This window comes from Heteronotia binoei, chromosome 4 (genome assembly GCF_032191835.1).
Source record: "Heteronotia binoei isolate CCM8104 ecotype False Entrance Well chromosome 4, APGP_CSIRO_Hbin_v1, whole genome shotgun sequence".
NCBI lineage: Eukaryota > Metazoa > Chordata > Lepidosauria > Squamata > Gekkonidae > Heteronotia > Heteronotia binoei.
The window spans coordinates 174,183,944-174,202,018 of record NC_083226.1 but is presented as its reverse complement, the minus strand read 5'-3'; the positions used below and the strand labels follow the sequence as shown (position 1 = coordinate 174,202,018).

At 49.3% G+C, this 18,075-nt stretch overlaps 1 protein-coding gene across 1 annotated transcript in view; it reads left to right on the top strand.

The window, feature by feature from the left end:
* LOC132569801 (phosphatidylinositol 3-kinase catalytic subunit type 3) overlaps positions 1 to 18,075 on the top strand; it is a 142,089-nt gene that overhangs the window by 64,938 nt on the left and 59,076 nt on the right. The window contains exon 11 of the mRNA XM_060236222.1: positions 4,014 to 4,104. Within this exon, the coding sequence (XP_060092205.1) occupies positions 4,014 to 4,104 (91 nt within the window). The remainder of the gene's footprint in view (positions 1 to 4,013; positions 4,105 to 18,075) is intronic.

The window sequence follows — 18,075 nt, the reverse complement described above, 5'->3', positions numbered from 1 at the left end:
CTTCTCCCCCCACAACAGACACCCTGTGAGGTAGGTGGGGCTGAGAGGGCTCTCACAGCAGCTGCCCTTTCAAGGACAACCTCTACCAGAGCTATGGCTGACCCAAGGCCATGCTAGCAGGTGCAAGTGGAGGAGTGGAGAATCAAACCCGGTTCTCCCAGATAAGAGTCTGCACACTTAACCACTACACCAAACTGGCCAAGGCCTTCATAAGAACACAAGAGCCCTGCTGGATCAGACCAGCAGTCCATCTATTTTAAAGTTTTTGTATAACTACTGTATGGATATGTTGTTAGCCGCACTGAGCCTGCCTAGGCGGGGAGGGCGGGATATAAATAAATTATTATTATTATTATTATTATCATCATCATCATCATCTAGTCAAGCATCCTGTCCCACACAGTGGCCAACCAGTTCTTCTGGAGGGCCAACAACAGGACACAGAGGCCAAGCCCTTCATACAAACATCTGAAGAACCCTGCTGGATCAGACCAGTGGTCCATCCAGTCCAGCATCCTGTCTCACACAGGGGCTCACCGGTTCCTCTAGTGGGCCAAGAACAGAGCAGAGAGGCTGAGCCCTTCATAAGGAGCCCTGCTTGATCAGACCAGTGCTCCATCTAGTCCAGCATCCTGTCTCACACAGTGGCCAAGCAATTCCTCTGGACAGCCAACAACAAGGCAGAGAGGCTGAGACCTTCATGAGAACATCAGAAGAAGAAGAAGTAGGTATTGGATTTATATCCCGCCCTCTACTCCGAAGAGTCTCAGAGCGGCTGACAATCTCCTTTACCTTCCCCCCCCACAACAGACACCCTGTGAGGTGGGTGGGGCTGGAGAGGGCTCTCACAGCAGCTGTCCTTTCAAGGACAACCTCTGCCAGAGCTGTGGCTGACCCAAGGCCATGCCAGCAGGTGCAAGTGGAGGAGTGGGGGATCAAACCTGGTTCTCCCAGATAAGAGTCCACACACTTAACCACTGCACCAAACTGGCTCTTCAGAGCCCTGCTGAATCACAGCAGTGGTCCATCTAATCCAGCATCTTGCCTCACACAATGGCCAACCAGTTCCTCTGGAGGGCCAGCAACAGGGCATAGAGGCTGAGGCCTTCATGAGAACATTAGAAGATCACTGTCCATTTAGTCCAGCATCAGACCAATAGTCCATCTAGTCCAGTATCCTGTCTCACACAGTGGCCAACCAGTTCTTTTGGCAACCCCATGAACTGATGTCACCTGGAGATCAGTTGTAATCCTAGTAGATCTCCAGCCACACCGCCTGGAGGCCGGCAACCCAAGACGAATGCATTGTATGTCATGGGGGGGGGTGTGTGTGGAGTTCTGTGTATGAAACAAAAGGACAAAGGTTATTTTCTTGTGAATTGTTTTGCCGTGCTAACAGATCAAAGCGTTCCGCCGGCAACGCTGTTATGGCGTATTCATTTCTGACCATGTTAAGCAAATTGCAGTATCCATAACTCTATAAAGAGCCTTCCAACAGAGGTTAATTCATTCATATCCATTTCCTTCCCTCTTTACTCTCCCTCTCTCACACATGAATCCTTTTCTGCCCCCCAAAGATGACAGTTTAAGTAATTGCCAGAAATAGTATGTAGTCTCAGATGTTGTCAGATAGCTTTGGAGTTTTGTCTGTGAAGGAAAAGAAAACCAAATCTTGAGAGGGGGGGGGGGGGGGGTTGAGAAATTCTTAGAAGCTGGACAGATGTTTCTAGCACACCGTATTAAATTGGAAATTCAGACAGCTGTCAAACTACTCCTCTTTAATGGTTACAAATGACTTGCGGGGTTTGATAAGTTTTATTTTTTTTCCTTCATTCCTGGCGCTGTTGGATCTAAGTGTTTGGCATCTACAATTAATTTGAATGTCGGGCATATATTGAAGTGGATGAGAGCATAGCGAGGGCAGCCTTGCCAGTGTTGCCCGACATAGAATCATAGAGGTGAAATGTACCCCAGGGTCATCTAGTCCAACCCCTTGCACAATGCAGGAACTTCACAAATACCTACCCCCAAGTTCACAGGATCAGCACTGGTGTCAGATGGCCATCTAAGTCTCTGTTTAGAAACCTCCAAGGAAGGAGAGCCCACCACCTCCCAAGGAGGAAGCCTGTTCCACTGAGGAACCGCTCTTGATTGATAGTCAATCAAGAAGTTCTTCTTAATGTTGAGCCGGAAACTCTTCTTATTTAATTTCAACCCATTGGACTTGCCTTCTGGGGCCACAGAAAACAATTCCACACCTCTAGATGACAGCCCTTCAAGGACTTGAAGATGGTTATCCTATCAGCGCTCAGCCGCCTCGTCTCCAGGCTAAACATGCCCAGCTCCTTCAACCTTTCCTCTTAGGACTTGGTCTCCAGACCCCTCACCATCTCTTTCCCTGTCATACTACAGTGCAAAAGAATGCCCTCTTGTGGCTTTGTTCTCAGTTTGAAAAGCTGCATAGGCATTAATGAGAGACAAGAGTACTGTGATTATCCTAGGAAATGTCTCATGATACGGGCTTACGTGAGGCCCAGCCCACTTTACCAGGTACTTAGAATGTTGTTTTGTTCACAGATTAGCTCAGTTTATAGCAGGGTCTCTAAAGGCACCATGGTGCCCACTGTCACTTTTCCTGCTACCTGTCAGTGTTTTTAGAAAGTGGGAGGAACCAGGTGGAGCTTTTGCCCAGCAAGGTTTCTGATTGGTCACTGGAGATTTAATTGACTGTGTAGATCTTTAGTTTATGACTGAGGGTAAGTTTTGGCAGCCATTTTGTGGCCGGCCCTTCCTCCTGTGGCAGCCATTTTGTGGCCGGCCCTTCCTCCTGTGGCAGCCATTTTGTGACTGTGCCTGCTGTCCTGTGTTAGAATTCGAAGGTGCCCACAGACTCAAAAAGGTTGTGGCCCCCTCGTTTAGAAATTTATGCCCAGTGCTACGAACATCATTAGGGTGGAGACAGGGCTCTTACAAACAGAAGTCAGAAGACGGTTTAGCAGTCCAAAGCACAGGTTTATTGTGTTCTCCCTAGGCATACGTTCTCATTTTCTGGAGATTTCACCACTGATAGGCCAGTGCTTTGTCTCTGGTTAAAAGGATCAAATAGGAATTAATGTAAAAAAAAACCCTGGAAAGCCGGTCCCAGTCTGAGCAGGTAATACTGGCATGGATAGTAGTAGTCTGACCAGGGCCGGCTCGCCCACTAGGCAAACTAGGCGGTTGCCTAGGGTGCTGGGAGATGGGGGACGCTGAATTGGAAAATGCATAGTTTTTCAGTCCCCTGCTGCCCATGGCAAATGCCTAGTTTGCCTGCCTCCCCGGCGCTGCCCCCCCCAGCACGATCAGAGGAGCGCACCAAGGCTGGTCCTTACAAGCTTCAGTGCGTCTGGCGTGGCATCTAATCCTTTGAAGGACCCGCAAGAGGAGACTTCACTCCCCCTTACGTCCAATTGATGCTGCACCAGCCGCATCAAAACTGGTAAGGACCAGCCTCGGTGCTGCCTGATTGGGGAGAGGCATGGAGCACAACGCCGCAAATGGAGGGAGAGTGGGGGGCAGCGACAGGGGTGGCGGCAGCAGGGGTGGAGTTTTTTCAAGAAAACTGAACTCTTTACTCTGGAGTTGAGCTGCAATTCCAAGGGATCCCCAGGTCCCACCTGGAGGCTGGCGACGGAGCGCAGCACTGCCTTGCAGCGCTGTGAAAGAAGGGAGGGAGGGTGGGGCAGCAAGCGATATGAGGCAGCTTTGTCCGTTCAGGAATGCTTAGAAAAATGTGGCTATACGAAACCCGTAACCCTTCCTGACAGCTCCATCCTTCCCAAAATACCTGGTAAGGAGGGTGTGATGTGGGGGCTTTTGGTGTGACATCCGATGGAATTTGTAATATTGCCATACGTTCACATCAGGTTGGCAGATAGTGTTGGGTACTCAGAACTCTCACCGAACCTGCATTCTGTATCCAGAATCTTCTTCCATTAAACAAGTGGACTCACTGTTCTCCCTCCTCTCCTCAGATATTCCAACCTGATTTTGAACTTGTTCTCCCTCATGGTTGACGCCAACATTCCAGACATAGCTCTTGAACCGGACAAGACCGTCAAAAAGGTAGTGACTAGTCCCTTTTTTTGTGTGTGTTCATGTCATGTGCTGCCAAACCGCTTCTGGCTTATGACAACTCTATGAATTCGTCACAACTACAATGTCTTGGCCTCGTAAACTTGCTCAGGTCTTATAAACTGAAAACTGTCGCTTCCTTGATTAAGTCAATCCAGCTCATGTTGGGCCTTTTTGATTTTTAGCTTTTCCTAACGTTACGGTCTTTTTTCCCCAGTGAGTCTTGCCAAGAAGGAAGACCAGGGTTGGGTGGGTACTCTGGGCCCTCTCAGATAGACCCTTACCAGAGTGGTGGCGACCAGTAGAAGACCCTTCCTGGTCCCCTGCTGTGTGACAGGGACTATCTCCCCAAAATTGCCAAGCCAGTATTGGCAACCATAGGACATGCGGTTGACCATCTTGTGAAATGGGAGACTGGCTGGGAAAGATCGCCGATAGTCTAAATCAGGGTGTCGAACTCATTTGTCATGGGGACCAGATCTGACATGAATGACATCTTGTAGGGCCGGGCCATGTGTGTGCCTTATTTAAGATTAGGCAGCAGAGATATAAACTTTATAAAGGACACAGACAAACACAATTGAAGATTTTTTTAAAAAACCCCGGTAAACATGCTTAAAACATTAGCACTCGTTGGTCTTAAAAGTACTTTCTTCATATTTCTCCCATGGGACCTAGGGAACTGGGCAAAGGAAGTGCTGGCTCTTTCCTGCCTTCCCCAGGGGACCAGGAGGGGAAGGAGCCTCAGCCAATAGAAGGGAGGCTTGGTTCAGTAGCTGTACTGTGTGATTGTGATAGCTCTTCCTCCCCCCTCGCCTTCCCCCCCAAGTGAGGCGCCTCAGCCAATGGAGAAAATAGAGGTTTTGCTCTATTGCTCTATTTGCTCTGTGTGATTAAGCAAGCCTTACAAAACAAGCTGTTACACAGAAGCGAGCAAGAGAGAGGGAGAAGGAAGCAGATGACAGCCAGTTGCTCGGGGGCCTGATAGGAGCCCTCCAGGGGCCTGATTTGGCCCCCGGGCCAGATATTTGACACCCCTGGTCTAAATCATCACTTTTGAATGGACGTGGCTCCCAATACTGCAATATTTATCTGAGAATGAGATTATTCCAACTAATGTATACTTTTGGGATTGGATTTATATCTGAGTATATGGTCACTAACAGTTTCTCTGTCGGGGTTATGTACTGGATTAATTCCCCTAATAGCAGGGATATGGTACTTGCCTTCTTTTTACTGTGTGGATGTTATCATTTCTTTCCCTCGCCTGTTTTTCCTTTGATGATCTGCATTCTTTTTTAATGAAATAAAATTATTTTAATTTGTTTTAAAAAATGTGAGTTTGACCTGGATAGGCAGTTGGTCTGATCTAGCCCAGCTGCTCTTATTATACTGAAATTCCTCTGAAAATCATACAAGCCTACACAGTCACACTGAATCACGTGTCAGTTGGAATGAACCAGAAGACCTTTGCAAGCAGAGAAAATGAAATATCGAAAAACAACCTTTGGGAACTCTGTGGAAAAAAAATCGATCAAAGAAGAATAGGATAATGCATCGAGACAACAACGATCATATCACTGTCTTTTGGTAATTCCTTAACTTGTCTTATTTCAGTCAGTCAAGGCAGTTTTAATTTAAACGGGGGGTGAAAGAGACATGGCTGCTTTAGAAAGCCATCCAATTTCTCTCGCAAAGCGTCGTGTTTCTTCTCCTTGTTGTTGACTGAAACACGGTCGTCGGGGATGTATAATTGGTAGAAACTCAGACGCCCAAGACCCAAATTGGCAATTGTTCTGGATTTCCAGAGTCTCGTTTGTTTTATTTCCCCCCAACCCCCCATCCGCAGCCTTCAAGTTCTGACTTCCCACTTAGTTTAATCCCATTCATCTCTGTCAGGAGTTCACTGTAGCTTGACGTGATGGCATTTGTGTTCGCCCTCGGACGCTGTCTTGCGAGCGATCTGACATTCTCCCTTTCTCTCGTAGGCAGCCGCCTTGTTTGCGTTTCCGTGCCAATTAAAGCGCATGGTAGCCGGCTGATTATTAATGGTCTGGGCAACAGCTTCCATGTTTCCACGCCGCTCTCTCTCTCCTGAAGTTCAAAACAAGCTATCCGTCCCAGTTTCTCATTCCTGTATCCTTTCCACATTGAAAGAATTATTTTGCAAGGCGCTTTGGCTTTGGATGGTTCTGTTGAGGCTCGCCGATCTTTTAAACGCAACATTTGTCTTTCAGGGTGCGGAAACTATACTTCCTGTCAAAATTCGTTCTCGATAGATAACTGCAAAGTAGCTTCCTTTCAAAGAATCTTGCAGTGTGAACTGGTCTGACTGAACAAAGCACAAAGCTTTTAGAGCAGGGAGAAGAGGGTTCACATTTTTGCGCCCTTAACAACGAGTGTGAAAGCAAAGCCATTTTGCGTTTTTTGGGTTGTTGGGGGTTTTTTTTTGCATCAGTGAATCGCTGTTGAACTTGCGTGACAATACCTTGAGAAGGAAGCAATGAGAAGAACGCTGAAATCATCTTGTCACTATTAATTTGTAACACACCCACAATGAGGTGCCTTCCAGTTAAAAGACACACACACAAAGAACTAGACTTTTGACTGTGGAAAAGGGTGGGAGATGGAGAAGAAGAAGAAGAGGAGGAGGAGGAGATGGTTTTTATATCCCATCCTTCTCTACCCTAAGGAGTTTCAAAGCAGCTTATAATTGCCTTCCCTTCCTTTCCCCACAACAGGCGCCTTGTGGGGCAGGTGGGACTGAAAGAGATCTGAGAGGACTGGGGCTGGCCCAAGAGTCACCCAGCAGCCTTCAGGTGGAGGAGGAGTGGTGAATCAAACCCAGTTCTCCAGATTAGAGTCTTCCGCTCTTAACCATTACACCCCACCGCTACAGACCTCCTGCTTCTTTCCCTGCGTGATTTTTGTGCTCAAGAAGGTCTTAGAGGGAGGCCAGTAGGGTTCCCAACTCCTGGAAAATACCTGGAGATTTGGGAGGTGGAGCCTGGAGAAGGAAGGGTTTAAAAGAAGGCAGGACCTCGGTGGGGCATAGGGCCAATTGAGTCCACCCCACAGCAGCTGTTGCTCCATGGAAATAGATGTCTTTCCCCAGACCCCACCTGGAGGCCTTGAGCCGTCTTCTGAGCTGGTGCCGGTTGTGTGAACAGAGTATTGAGACTTGTTGAGTTGATTTGTGAATGTACTAAAGGAGTTGTTGTTATAAATATATGGAGGAGGAAGAGTTTGGAGTTACCTTCCATTCGGAGGGTGGTTATATTGACTGGAGTTGTCTCGATTGAAGAGGGGGATTGTAGAGTGTACCTTTGCTGGAAGAAACGTCGAAGCAGGACATCAAGTCCGACCTTGTGTACATTGGGAACTCTACTTTGCATTGTGTATTTTTGTAGAAAGTGTTTTGTATTGTGTGCACAGGGTTCTCCATTGTCTTTCCCTAGAGGTATTCTTGACAGCAATCTAGGTGTCAAATCCGTGATGTGCACGTGACACTCCCTAGCTAATGGAATTGTAACCCGTGATTCTCACAAAATTGGCCTTTCTTTACAGCAGGGGTGGGGAACCTTTTTTTCTGCCAAGGGCCGTATGGATATTTATAACACCATTCACGGGCCATAAAAAATTAGCAACTTAAAAAACAGTTCTTCGCCGAGGGAGAATGATCCAGGCCGGCAAAATGAATGCAAATTATTGTTTTTCTATTTGAAGTCATGTAGGGAGAGCCTAATCTGGCACACGCACACACGCGCCCGGCCTGCCACCCTAGGCAAATGCATAGGTCCAGGGCTTCTTTTGTAGAAAAAGCCCAGCAGGAACTCAGTAGCATATTAGACCACATCCCCTAATATTAGCATATTAGGTCACACACTCATTAGCATATTAGGCCACACCATCTGGGATAATCAAGCGCAAACTGAACTGTGACAGTAACTTTACCAGGTCCTGCAGTAATTCTGGCCGCCCAGCCAGTCCCCAGGGAGGCTGCCGCACAGTATATCTGGGCCCTGTGATCCCTGCATGGCCCTGGGGTGGCTGCTGCACAGCGCAGCTGGGCCCCTTGATCCTCGCTGGCCAGCCAGGCCCCAGAGAGGCTGCCACGTGGCTCGGTTCGGTCCAGCAATCCCCGAGAGCCGCACCAAGTGACCTCGAGGGCCGTATACAGCCCTGCTTTACAGCATAGGTGTTCATTGCACCCACTACATCTTGCAGCAATGATTCCCTCCAGATAAGTACGTGTCGTTTTGTCATTTACCTCACTATATTTTCTCCTTCTGCTAAGAATCCCAAGGAGGGTTTTTTTTCTCTTCTCTTCAATTCCACAACTTTTATTTATTTTTAAATCCCTCCAAACAAGATGTTTATTTTAAGACGAGAACATCTCCGAGTGAACGTCGAGGATCTCACAGAAGCGATCTGGAACACACATCTCCATCCCCTCCACTGGCAAAATTTCCAAGCTTGTGCCTCCGTCAGAAAAATCTATATTTACCTGATGCTACTGTTGCATTGATTATTTTCTTTTAAGCGTGTGAAGAAATGCATTTCATCTTCTTCGTGGTCTCTGTGCCTCACACTCATGGGATAGTGCGCCTGCGCCGATCCCCGAATCGGTATCTGAAAAAGCCCGGGATTTTTCCGCGCTCGGCGCCAATGAGCATGCGCAAGCGACCCACTGCGCATGCCCACCAGCGCCCGCGCGGCAATCCCGCCAGTTCCTTTCTGACCGCTGCGCTGAGAGGTTTACCTTTCCGTTTCCCCGGTCGGTGAGAAGTTTTTTGGCTTCGCCTTTTCTTCTCGTTCTAGCCCGTTTACCGTTGTTGTTTAGTAGTTAGTTGTAGTTCATAGTTGTTAGTTAGTTAGTTAGAAAAAAAAAAAAAAGCGTTTTGTGTTCGCCCGCCGGACGGCCCTTCGGGGCGCTTCGCCCGCGCTTTTCCCCCACTCCTCTTTTTCTCTCTCAGATTGTTCTGGGGAGTTTTTTTTTTGCGGCTACTTTCTATGGAAAGTCGCTGGGGGTTTTTCAAACGCTGTCGTGCGTGTGGGAAGAAGATCGCCCCTCCAGACGGTCATTCCCTGTGTCTACTGTGCCTGGGAGAGGCCCACCGAGTAGACTCGTGTCCGCATTGTCTCCGCTTTTCGAAGCAGACGAGGAAGAACCGGGCGGTTCGATTATCTGCGGCACTGATCAAATCGGCGCTTACACCCCATCGACCGATGGAGGTATCGGCACCGAAGTCGTCCGAAACCCCGGCCCTGGAGCTCGCATCGGCCGATGTGGCTCCGATACGGACTTTGGACTCGCCGGAAGAGCGTGGCTCCACGAAACGTTCCCTTGAGGGCTCGGTGGATACGCCCGCTAAAAAGCGCCAGGAGGACTCGGGGACCCGACCTCCGAAAAAGGCGAAGTCGAAGGAGAAGCGAAAGCGACCCCGCACTCCTTCCCCATCGGGCGGTGCGTCGACATCGACGTCGACAAAACCTCCGAAAAAACCTCGGACGCCTCCGCGCCGTAGCCCAGCTGACCAGCAGCGCCTGTCGGCGTCGGAACAAGAGCCGGAAATCGACTTAACCCAACGGTCTTCGTCTTCGGGCTCCCGTCGTCGCTCCGAAAGCGAATCGACCTCGGAGGTTGATGCGTCGGCACCGGTGATCGACCCACCATTCAAGCCCCGAGTCAGGCGAGACACATTCTATCCTCCTCAACGCTTCCCGATACCACCGTGGGAGCAACGCAGGTGGCAGCCTCCCTACTCCCGGTACAAGACCTGTCGTTGGTACCCGGACGACTACCACGATTGGGAGCAAGCATCCCAATTTTCATCGGTGTCGAGGGTATCCCATCGGTCTCGGAAGGCCTCTGCGTCGGCGTCGGTTCCCCCGGATCGACAGTTGGTTTCGGTAGATGTGGATCGAAGACCACCGATCCTTCCACCGCGAGAATCGACCCCGATGCTCTCGGATTACTCCACACACAAGGACTCCTCGTCGTCGGAGTCGGAGAGTGATGTTCAGGGATTGGAGCCTTCACCGGGTTCCCAGACGGCCGAGGATCTCCCGATCTCGCCGTCGGAGGATCTGAAGTCCTATGGGGACCTTGTGAAGCGGATTGCCGCCACCCTCAAGCTGCCTGTGACGCAACCGGAGCCAGTAGTGGACGACAATGTGTTCGATATAATGCAAAGGAACACATCCACTGCGGTTGCCCTGCCAGTGACCAAGGTGATCCTCCAGGTGGTCAAAGAGCCTTGGGCGCGACCCTCCTCGACGCCAGTCTCATCGAAACGGCTGGACCATATGTATAGGGTCCAAGAGACTGGGGCTGAGTTCTTGTTCACCCATCCGCGCCCGAACTCGGTGGTCGTCTCCTCCTCTTCGAAGGCAAGGAAGGTCCACTCCTCCCCACCGGACAAAGAAGGGAGGAAGATTGATGGAATGGGCCGCAAGGTCTACTCCGCGGGGGCACTCGGCATAAAGGTGTCTAACTATGCCGCCTGCATGGCTAGATATCAGTATGCCGTGTGGGAACAACTTTCCCCCTTCCTTTCCTCGTTAACTGAGGAAAAGAGGGCTGCTGCAACCAGGCTACAAAAAGAAGGTCTCGCTGTGGCCAGACAACAACTGGCCGCAGCAAAACATATGGTTGAAGCCTCGGCCAAACAGATTACGTCTGCAGTCTGTATCCGACGGCACTCCTGGCTCAGGTCTACCACGCTCCACCAGGACACTAAGACCTTCATCGAAGATCTGCCGTTTGAGGGTGACGGGCTCTTCAGCACCACAACTGACTCGGCGCTGCAAGAGTTCGACAAGAGTGTCAAAACCTCTAAGAACTTGGGTGTCCAATCTGCTCCTAAGGCTTCCAAATCCAAGCAATGGTCCAAACCCTGGACCAAGAAGCCTTATCAGAAGTTCTCTCCGGAGCAATGGCGTCCTCGCCCTGCCCAGTCCGAGCGATCACCCTACTCGGGTAACGGCAGGAACCGTTATGGATCACAACCGCCCAGCAAGTCGAAGGGGGTTCGCTCCCAGAAGCAGGGGGTTTGACTTCTTCCAAGCACGCGTCGTCGTCCCCGTTGGGAATTCATCCATCCGCCTACGCCCTTTCCTGCCTGCCTGGGAGTTGATCTCCACAGACAGGTGGGCTCTGTCCATCATAGAAGAGGGCTACAAAATAGAATTTGTTCAGACCCCAAACCAGTCCGTGGTAGTCACCACTCCCCCTTCCCCACCTCTGCTGGCGGAGGTGAATAACCTCCTACAGAAACAAGCCATAGAGGTAGTTCCACCGGAGGCCAGGACGGGAGGCTTCTACTCCCGGTACTTTCTGGTTCCCAAAAGGGACGGGGGCCTAAGGCCTATCATGGACCTTCGGAGTCTGAACAAATTTATTCTGTACCAGAAGTTCAGAATGGCTACGCTGCAAACAATCCTGCCCCTCATCAATCAGGGAGACTGGATGGCGACCCTGGACCTCAAGGATGCTTATTTTCATGTCAGCATCCATCCCGCGTTCAGGCGTTTCCTACGGTTTGCAGTGGGTGCTCGTCACTTCCAATTCAGGGCCCTGCCGTTTGGACTGTCTACTGCTCCTCGGGTGTTCACGAAGCTGATGAGTGTGGTGGCTGCCCATCTTCGTCTGCAGGGAGTCGTTGTCTTCCCATACATCGACGACTGGCTTCTTGTGGCGAAGTCGAGGGAGAGTCTAACAACCCACATCGCTACCACTCTGCGTCTTCTTGGCACCCTGGGGCTGCAAGTCAACCTGGAGAAATCCCATCTCACTCCCTCAAAGACAGTTCAATTCATAGGGGCTCTGTTGGACACTCAACAACATCGAGCATTCCTCCCTTCGCAGAGAGCGAAGGACATCATCAATCTGGTGCAGCTACTTCAAAGGCGGCGGTGGGGCACGGCTCAGCAGCTCCAGCGGATGCTGGGGTTGATGGCCGCGACGACAAGCGTGCTACGTTTCGCAAGACTGCACATGAGAGGCCTACAGATTTGGTTCTTGCGCCACTTTCGGCCTCTCAGAGACTCACCTCGAAAGAGGTTCACCATTCCACCCGGGACTCTCCGCTCCCTGCAATGGTGGGGAACAGAGAGCAACATCCGTCAAGGGGCCCCTTTTCATCTGCCGACCCCTACAGTAACCATCGCTACCGATGCCTCCATGTGGGGGTGGGGAGCCCACCTGGAGGAGCTGTGTGTGGGAGGCAAGTGGCCACCGAAACTGAGCCGGTGCCATATAAACTACCTAGAACTGCTAGCAGTTCACTTTGCCCTTCGATCGTTCCGTCCACTGCTGGTGGGACAGACTGTGGCATTGCTTACGGACAATACCACTGCCCTGTGCTATATAAACAGACAGGGGGGACAGTGTCTCGCAGGCTATGCTCACTGGCGATGGATCTCTGGGAGGAGTGTCTCCAGTGGGACATTTTTGTAAAATCTACACATCTGCCGGGGGTCCTCAACATACAGGCGGACTCTCTCAGCAGGGGTGGAGCCTCCCCACACGAATGGGAACTGCAATGGAGGTTCCTAGAGCCGGTGTTCCAACTCTGGGGCTACCCACAGCTGGATGCTTTCGCCACAGCGCAGAACAAGAAGTGCCCATTGTTCTGTGCCAGGGGAGGTGCGGATCCGGCTTCCTTGGGAGACGGACTTCTACTTCGGTGGGAGGGCTGGTTCCTGTACATGTTCCCGCCCTTACCTTTGCTAACGAGGGTGGTCCACAAGTTAGTGCAGGAGAAGCCACGTTGCATTCTGGTGACCCCGTGGTGGCCCCGTCAGGGCTGGTTCTCGATTCTGCTCCAGCAGTCGAGGGGGACCTTTTACCAGTTCCCGGCAGAACCGGACCTGTTGTCGGCCCAGGGAGGGCACGTGCTCCATCACAACGTGCCGCACCTGAAGCTGACAGCGTGGTTCATCGACCACTAGACTTCTCCACCAGGGTTCAACAAGTGCTCCAGAGTAGCAGGAAACCTTCCACCCGTGCCTCTTACGAGAGGAAGTGGAAAAAGTTCAGTGACTTTGTGGTTGACTCTCCAATGTCACCTGACACTGTTGGGCTGCCCACAGTTTTTGAGTTTCTTTTGTCCTTGGTGGATGAGGGGCTGGTATTCTCATCCATTAAGGTCTATTTAGCAGCTATTTCTGCTTTTCATGATTCAGTTGAGGGTTACTCTGTCTTTGCTCACCCGCAGTCCAAGAGATTTATGAAGGGATTGTTCCGCCTTCATCCCCCGTCTAGATCCCCTCCACAGCTGTGGGATTTGACTTTGGTCCTGGACAAGTTGACTCGTCGCCCCTTTGAGCCTATGGCGACATGTTCCCTGCAACTTTTGTCTTGGAAGACTGCATTTTTAGTTGCCATCACTTCGGCACGTCGTGCAGGGGAGCTCACAGCGATGCGGTGTGACTACCCATACCTTGCCTTTAGAGAGGCTGGGGTCTCTCTGGCCCCAGACATTACTTTTCTCCCGAAAGTGGTTTCCCAGTTTCACCTTAACTTAGAGGTTTGGTTGCCCACCTTTTACCCTAGCCCTTCCTCGGATGAGGAACGCAGACTGCACGCGTTAGATGTTAAGCGTGCCCTCCTGTTTTATCTAAACCGTTCACGGGGTTTTCGTAAGGACAATCAACTTTTTGTTTCCTACTCTGCCCCAAAGTTAGGGTCCAAAATTTCTTCTCAGAGACTGTCCAAATGGCTCACTGAGACGATCAGACTTTGTTATTTGTTGGCTAAGAAGCCTCTACCTGGACCTGTTCGTGGACACTCCACAAGGGCGATGGCCACGTCGGTGGCATTCCTGAAGGGTGTGTCCCTTTCCGATGTCTGCAAGGCGGCTACCTGGTCTTCTCCGCATGCCTTCATGAAGCACTACGCGCTGGACGTGCATGCTCAGCAGAGGACTCGGTTGGGAGCTGCGGTGTTGCAAGCTGTTTCTTCAGGCTGACCGTCTTCCCGCCTCCAGGTATGCTTTGCTTGCTAATCTCCCATGAGTGTGAGGCACAGAGACCACGAAGAAGATAGACAGGTTGCTTACCTGTAACTGTAGATCTTCGAGTGGTCATCTGTGCATTCACACTACCCGCCCTCCTTCCCCGCTGCTGACAGTCTCTCTTCAGTAAAGGGGCTTTCAGCGGTCAGGGAGGAACTGGCGGGATTGCCGCGCGGGCGCTGGTGGGCATGCGCAGTGGGTCGCTTGCGCATGCTCATTGGCGCCGAGCGCGGAAAAATCCCGGGCTTTTTCAGATACCGATTCGGGGATCGGCGCAGGCGCACTATCCCATGAGTGTGAATGCACAGATGACCACTCGAAGATCTACAGTTACAGGTAAGCAACCTGTCTTTTCCAAGTTTAATTTTTTTTTATTAATTAATAAAAACACAATTCTACAAACATCAACTATAACAACAACAATATCTATAACACAAGCCATCCTGTTTTGTACATGATATACAGAGTAAATATCTAGTAAAAAGCAAAATCTAAGTATTTATCCGGTAATTTACAAAGTGCACTTTGGTCAGCTTGTACATAGGCAAAAAAATGAAACCATTTCTCTATAAACATATTCTTCTTGCTTCCTTTGTCAAATGCTTCTGAATTTTGTATAGAACCAGCTATTTTATCCATCACTATTAGGTCCCAAATTTTAAGAAACCATTTACGTTTAGAAGGTAGAACTGAAGCTTTCCACTGATGAGCTAGTAATAATTTCGCTGCTAAAATAAGCATAGATGCCAATTCTTTCTTATGTTTTGGTATTTCCGAATTATTCCATAGGTTAAGCAATATTGATTCAGGGGGGAAGGGCACCTTATGATTTAAGAACATAAGAACATAAGAGAAGCCATGTTGGATCAGGCCAACGGCCCATCAAGTCCAACACTCTGTGTCACACAGTGGCAAAAAATTTTATATACACACATACACTGTGGCTAATAGCCACTGATGGACCTGTGCTCCATATTTTTATCTAAACCCTTCTTGAAGGTGCCTATGCTTGTGGCCGCCACCACCTCCTGTGGCAGTGAATTCCACATGTTAATCACCCTTTGGGTGAAGAAGTACTTCCTTTTATCCGTTTTAACCTGTCTGCTCAGCAATTTCATCGAATGCCCACGAGTTCTTGTATTGTGAGAAAGGGAGAAAAGGACTTCTTTCTCTACTTTCTCCATCCCATGCATTATCTTGTAAACCTCTATCATGTCACCCCGCAGTCGACGTTTCTCCAAGCTAAAGAGTCCCAAGCGTTTCAACCTTTCTTCATAGGGGAAGTGCTCCAGCCCTTTAATCATTCTAGTTGCCCTTCTCTGGACTTTCTCCAATGCTATAATATCCTTTTTGAGGTGCGACGACCAGAACTGCACACAGTACTCCAAATGAGACCGCACCATCGATTTATACAGGGGCATTATGATACTGGCTGATTTGTTTTCAATTCCCTTCCTAATAATTCCCAGCATGGCGTTGGCCTTTTTTATTGCAAACGCACACTGTCTTGACATTTTCAGTGAGTTATCTACCACAACCCCAAGATCTCTCTCTTGGTCAGTCTCTGCCAGTTCACACCCCATCAACTTGTATTTGTAGCTGGGATTCTTGGCCCCAATGTGCATTACTTTGCACTTGGCCACATTGAACCGCATCTGCCACGTTGACGCCCACTCACCCAGCCTCAACAGATCCCTTTTGGATCTCCTCACAATCCTCTCTGGTTCTCACCACCCTGAACAATTTAGTGTCATCCACAAACTTGGCCACTTCACTGCTCACTCCCAACTCTAAATCATTTATGAACAAGTTAAAGAGCATGGGACCCAGTACCGAGCCCTGCGGCACCCCACTGCTTACCGTCCTCCACTGCGAAGACTGCCCATTTATACTCACTCTCTGCTTCCTATTACTCAGCCAGTTTTTGATCCACAAGAGGACCTGTCCTTTTACTCCATGACACTCAAGCTTTCTAAGGAGCCTTTGATGAGGAACTTTATCAAAAGCTTTCTGGAAGTCAAGGTAAACAACATCTATTGGTTCTCCTTTGTCCACATGTTTGTTCACCCCCTCAAAGAAATGTAACAGGTTAGTGAGGCAAGATCTTCCCTTACAGAAACCATGCTGAGTCTTCCTCAATAACCCGTGTTCATCAATGTGCCTACTCATTCTGTCCTTGATAATGGTTTCTACCAACTTTCCCGGTATTGAAGTCAGACTGACTGGCCTGTAATTTCCCGGGTCTCCTCTGGAACCTTTTTTAAAGATGGGGGTGACATTTGCTACCTTCCAGTCCTCAGGAACGGAGGCAGATTTCAATGAAAGATTACAGATTTTTGTTAGAAGATCCACAAGTTCAACTTTGAGTTCTTTCAGAACTCTCGGATGTATGCCATCCGGACCCGGTGACTTATTAGTTTTTAATTTGTCTGTCAGTTGTAGGACCTCCTCTTTTGTCACCTCAATCTGACTCAGGTCTTTCAATACCCCTTCCAAAATTAGTGGTTCTGGGGCGGGCAAAAAGTTCTCATCTTCCACAGTGAAGACGGAGGCAAAAAATTCATTTAGCTTCTCAGCCATTTCCCTATCCTCCTTCAGTAATCCTTTTACCCCATGGTCATCCACTGCCTCCCTGGCTGGTTTCCTACTTCTAATATATTTGAAGAAAGTTTTATTGTTGGTCTTTATGTTTTTTGCAATATGCTCCTCATAGTCCCTTTTTGCCTGCCTGATCACAGTCTTGCATTTGATTTGCCACAGCCTGTGTTCCCTTTTACTAATCTCACTTGGACTGGTTTTCCACCGGTTAAAGGAGTCCTTCTTACCTTTTACAGCTATACCTTTTACAGCTATAATACGTTCAATCGTGGGTAAGATTTTCTTCCAGAATTCCAAAACAACAGGACATTCCCACCAACAGTGGATAAATGAGCCAATATGGCCACACCCTCTCCAGCAGTTAGCATCTTTGGATCTTTTAGAATAAAAAATGCATTTTTCCTCAGAGGCTAAAATGAGCAAAACCTTCACTATGTTTTTTTTTTTTTTTTAATTCTCCCTCTCTCCCTCTCTCTCTGGGCAGAGAACAGGTGAGGAGAAAGAAATCGGTCAATGGTTTTCCACGTTCACCTCAGCTACCTCTTAACAAATGCTAATAGGTCCAACTAGAGATGATAGGAGGGTCCAGTCCCCCCTCTCTAAGCAGGGAACAGAGATTTGAGGACTTAAATACTAGAAAGACTTCAGGAAGGAACTCCAGCAAGAATCTCCAGGAAAGCCTTCTCTGACCCAGCCAGGGGTGGGGGGGAGGGAGAAGATAAAACTCGGGGAAGCAAGGAGAAAACTCTTTTGTGCAGAGCCTATCAGAGCAAACAGAACTCTTAACTGAGGTCTGGAAGAGGCCAGAAGAGCTGGAAGAAGCTTCAAGGTATGAGAACACTGTAGAGATCAGTAACTTCTAAGCTAAGGAGCCTGTCCTATAGTTTAAGCTCTGATAAGGCATGTATAGGGAGGGACATAGGAATTGCATTTTACTCATTTCTTTTGAATCCCTTTCTCAATCTGGCATTGTGCTAAAAGCAGGGGTGGAATTCTAGCAGGAGCTCCTTTGCATACCAGGCCACGCACCCCTGATGTAGCCAATCCTCCAAGAGCTTACAAAAAAGATACTTGTAAGCTCTTGGAGGACTGGCTACATCAGGGGTGTGTGGCCTGATATGCAAAGGAGCTCCTGCTAGAAATCCAGCACTGGCACTGTGTGAGACAGGATGCTGAACTAGATGGACCATCGGTCTGATCCAGCAGGGTTCATCTGATGTTCTTATAAATAAATTCATGGAGGATGTCTCTCAGTGGCTACTAGCCAAGGTGGCTGAGGGGGAACCTCCACACTCAGAGGTATTAATCCTCTGAATGCCAGAGTCAGGAGGCAAAATCAGGGGAC